We start from the raw sequence: 3,841 nt of genomic DNA on the forward strand, positions 1-3,841 counted from the left end.
ATATCATATCATCCTCTAAAAGAAAATGTATCAGTATCATAACTCACATATTGATTTAAACATTTTCAAATTCATCTTTTTGTTATCAGAAGTGTCAGTGGTAAATTTATAGCTATTTTTTTGCCAATCAATGTCCAGTTGTTAAATTTCTTAGCAATTGATTCCTTGGGTTCCTACCTATTTTACCTTGCAAATTTTTCCTCCAATGCAGCTGGAAAGAATAGTGCTGATAGATCACTTCTTGTGATCTAATGTACTGGTTTTCTCAAAATCCTCCACCAGCACATCTTTTTCTAATCTCTGGTGAAGGGACTTTGCTAGTATTTTGCACCGACTGAGGATGAAGAATTATAACGTCTTGCAAGTCCGACACTGCTCCCAATGTTCTCTGCAGTGCTGCTAGTACAGTGGCATTGGAATTCACTGGTCCGAGGGGAGAACCTTACTGGAAAGCATTTTAATCAACCTCCTGATGGTCCTTATGGTTCCTGGTATGGCCATTATAAGGTGCCCCTTGAAGATCCCTTCTCTGTTGTTGAACACCAGCAGCAAGAAGTTCACGCACTGATGAGGTTTGTCATCTACTTCAGATCCTAGGCCTGGTCCAATACCAAGGCCACTTATGAAACAGATTCGTAAGATTTAAACTCATATCCTAGGGAATCTCAATGACCGAACTTCGGGCAGAGTTGAATAAGGGTTATGCGGGTATAGATAGAGACCTATATGGATATAGACGTTCTCCCGCTTTCTTTTGGCGATGCCACATATTTTAAAGCTTCTACCTGGAAGTGATGGCCAGTTTTTCTTCGGGGAATCACTCCAAAAGCCCTGAACCGTTTGAGTCCAGTCTGGGTACATCTAATGGACATGTTGTAGAAATGGATATCAGACCTCTCAAAGCCTGTGAAGTTGATGGTGAGAAAAGCCATAAAGATGAGCTGCCGATGGTAAGTCAGTTTTGCCTTCATCACCTGAAGTAAATTTGGAAGACCCTTCAGGAAAGATTCAACACCCCCTGAATTAACAGAAAGTTGTCCCTGGAAATGAAGCCTCTTAAAAAAAAGCCACGCCCACTCCACGAGGAGAAGGTTTCTATGCCAGCTGGTGTACAGAAACTGAGGGAATCTGTCTCCTGTGGAGGAACAAGATTTCTCATCCGAAGTGGGATTTTTCAGGAAAATTTGGTGCAGATGGTTTGGTGGTAAAGATGGGGCTTCCGAAATTAAAAGTCAAAACATTCCTGAAAAATGCAGTGATTCAGGAGATATCTCTGAGAAGACAAGTCACAGCTACCCTGAAAAATCTTGTATTAATAGTGATAACTTTGAGAAGATAAAAGTTAACGAGAAGAGCATGAGATCACCAAGTCAGGATGCTTATCCAGTTGGATCCTCTGAAGAGAATAAATCTGCTAGAAGCACTGAACCTCCTGATGACAATTATACCCCACGTACAGGTGTTCTTAAACGAATAATAAACTGGTGTAAATTTCAGAGTAGCAGCCAAGACACTGATACATCGGTTGATCCATCCAATAAAAGACAGATCGAGATAAACAGTAATTCTCACAGGCATGAGGTCTTTATGAAGGATTCTTTCTGGTCTGACATGGAATCCTTCATGGATTCACCTAGAGGATCAGTCATTGTCACCCAGTCTAGGACCAGGTACATGCATTTGCTTAGTGTTCTTTCCTTTCTTTGGCAGTATGGTATTTTTAGCTGTTACAATACATATAAATTAAGCAGTGCCCATTGCATGTAATAGTTGTCTTTCTATAAAACAAATTTTAAAAACTTTTTGGCCAATAAAATTTTGTTTAAGTCATAAAATTGCTAGATTTAGTTTGTATTAATAAGTGTAAATTCCGGAAACAAGATTTAAATTCTAGTTTGTGAGTGACTGAAACTGAGGCATCCATTCATCTTATATTTTGTTTTCTCTTTTATAATTTCTGCAACTATCATAGTTGGGACACATCAACAAATATAGTTATAAAGGAATCTAATAATTTTTTAAGGTAACAATCTTTAAAATGATAACTATGATTTTCAGAGTTTTAGCAGTTGCAATCAAAATTATATTTTTATATAGTTTGTGGTTTGTTTCAGGGAACAGTTGGCTCAATGTCTGCGAAAGGAAGGCCCTTTAGCCCTTAGAGATCTCAGTGACAGTGATCTTCTTAACCTTGTAGATATGCTGATATCAGAGAAGAAATGGGTGGAAGAAAGCCCATCTGAAATATCACCTTTCAAACTTACTCGGCCAGTTGTAACGAGGTCTTCTTTGGGTCATTCTTGTGCTGCAAATGGATTGAGATCAATCTTTTTAAGTACGCAGTCACAATCCAACCTGCCAAATGTACCAGAGCTTAATGGAGAGAAAAAGGTTCAAAATATTTCTCATGCTGGAGTTTCCCCACCTACCGGTTATGAGAAACCTTTGGACAGATCTAGAAATGACATATTAGCTGACTGTCAGAACCTTGTGAGCGAGATATTGAAGGAGCACCCAGAAGGATATAATATGGGATCCTTCAGGAAATTGTTCCTTGAGCGGTATGGCTACCATCTTGATTTAAAGCAACTCGGTTACCAAAAGTTGGCATCCCTGATACTGATGATGCCTGGGGTGAAAATTGAGTCCAGTCATATCTTTCCTTCCAGACAAAAAGTTGGTGGCTCTGATCAGGAATTCTTTTTTGATAAAGTTCAAGAAGATAATGCCTATCATCCATTAACTAGCTCAGATAGTGAATCATCTGAGACGTCAAAGAAGAATGATGATTCTGACTCTCCATGGGATGAGCTGGGCCCTATTTCTAACTCGAGTTTTGATAGAAAGGATGGGCAATCAATGCCAAGGAATTCAGTGATGGAGGAAAAAAAGAAACGATATCCTGATTATGAACCTTCTGTCTCGGATGATGAAATTTCAGATTCAGAAGATGAAGTCTCAACTGGAACACTTCCAGAAGGGCGAGGAAAGCCAGTAATAAAGGAGGAAGATAGCTCGTTATTGCAAATCCTAAATTCATGGTACAGCAGTAATGAAGGCGACCAAAAAAAGGACAGGTTAGAGAATGTTGATGGCATGGTTGATTGTTCTACCAAGGGTGTAAAGCCTTCTAGTTCATCAGAAATATCAACCAAGGGTGAAACCTCTTCAGTGATCTTCAAACGGAAGCAAAGACCTCAAAGGAGCTATTCTTTTGTTTCAGACCCTGTTGAGAATAATAAGGACAAGTTGATTGATGGAATACTAGGCAGCTTGAAGAAATCAGGTGAGTCAAGGATACAAAGCTGAAAAATTTAGGAAATCATACATTCTAGCTTCAGGAAAAGGCGATAGGCTTTTAATAATTTAACAACTCATTAAGAGTAGATGGTGTTATAATACCAGTCGGAAACAGAGTTGATTTATTTGAGCTCTGTACAATATGCCAAATTGCTGCTCTGTTTTTCAGTTCAGTTGAAAATTTTGAATGATGGTGAGCATAGAGCTTAGTTCTTCAAATGGTATAGTTTTATTGAACATCACCATTTATCACATGTTCAGGTTTTTTAATCCAAATATTCAACTAGCAATTCGTAACTTCACGTTTTTTGTTTATTTTATTTTACAAATAATGAAGGCTCGATGTAATTAATTTATTAAGTCGAAGATTATTTTGTTCATTTACAAAAAAGGACTTTGATTTTATTAAAGATGAGATTGGAATTTTAATAACCTATTTTAAAACCGTTAAAAGTATTTTAATTTTTTATCATAAATGCATGGAAAATCTCATCTTCTAGAAAGAGGACATGCACTATGATTTAATGCTAAGATTTTAGTC

At 37.7% G+C, this 3,841-nt stretch overlaps 1 protein-coding gene across 1 annotated transcript; it reads left to right on the forward strand.

Moving 5' to 3' along the window:
* The first annotated feature begins 381 nt into the window (after positions 1-381).
* On the forward strand, positions 382-3,504 carry LOC116122522. The gene is made up of 4 exons (XM_031408365.1): positions 382-572; positions 779-918; positions 1,124-1,670; positions 2,115-3,504. Exons 1-4 carry the CDS (start codon positions 382-384, stop codon positions 3,307-3,309), a joined length of 2,073 nt encoding a protein of 690 aa, XP_031264225.1. The 3' UTR covers positions 3,310-3,504.
* Positions 3,505-3,841: the final 337 nt, after the last annotated feature.

The sequence above is a fragment of the Pistacia vera genome, unplaced genomic scaffold, assembly GCF_008641045.1.
Source record: "Pistacia vera cultivar Batoury unplaced genomic scaffold, PisVer_v2 Contig135, whole genome shotgun sequence".
NCBI classification, from domain to species: Eukaryota; Viridiplantae; Streptophyta; class Magnoliopsida; order Sapindales; family Anacardiaceae; genus Pistacia; species Pistacia vera.

Excerpts from the sequence above, each read along its gene's own strand:
- LOC116122522 (XM_031408365.1), top strand. The coding sequence starts at position 382 with ATGTTCTCTGCAGTGCTGCTAGTACAGTGGCATTGGAATTCACTGGTC. Across the intron at positions 919-1,123 it reads CAAAGCCTGTGAAGTTGATG|GGAATCTGTCTCCTGTGGAG; the intron begins GTGAGAAAAGCC and ends ACAGAAACTGAG. Across the intron at positions 1,671-2,114 it reads GTCACCCAGTCTAGGACCAG|GGAACAGTTGGCTCAATGTC; the intron begins GTACATGCATTT and ends GGTTTGTTTCAG.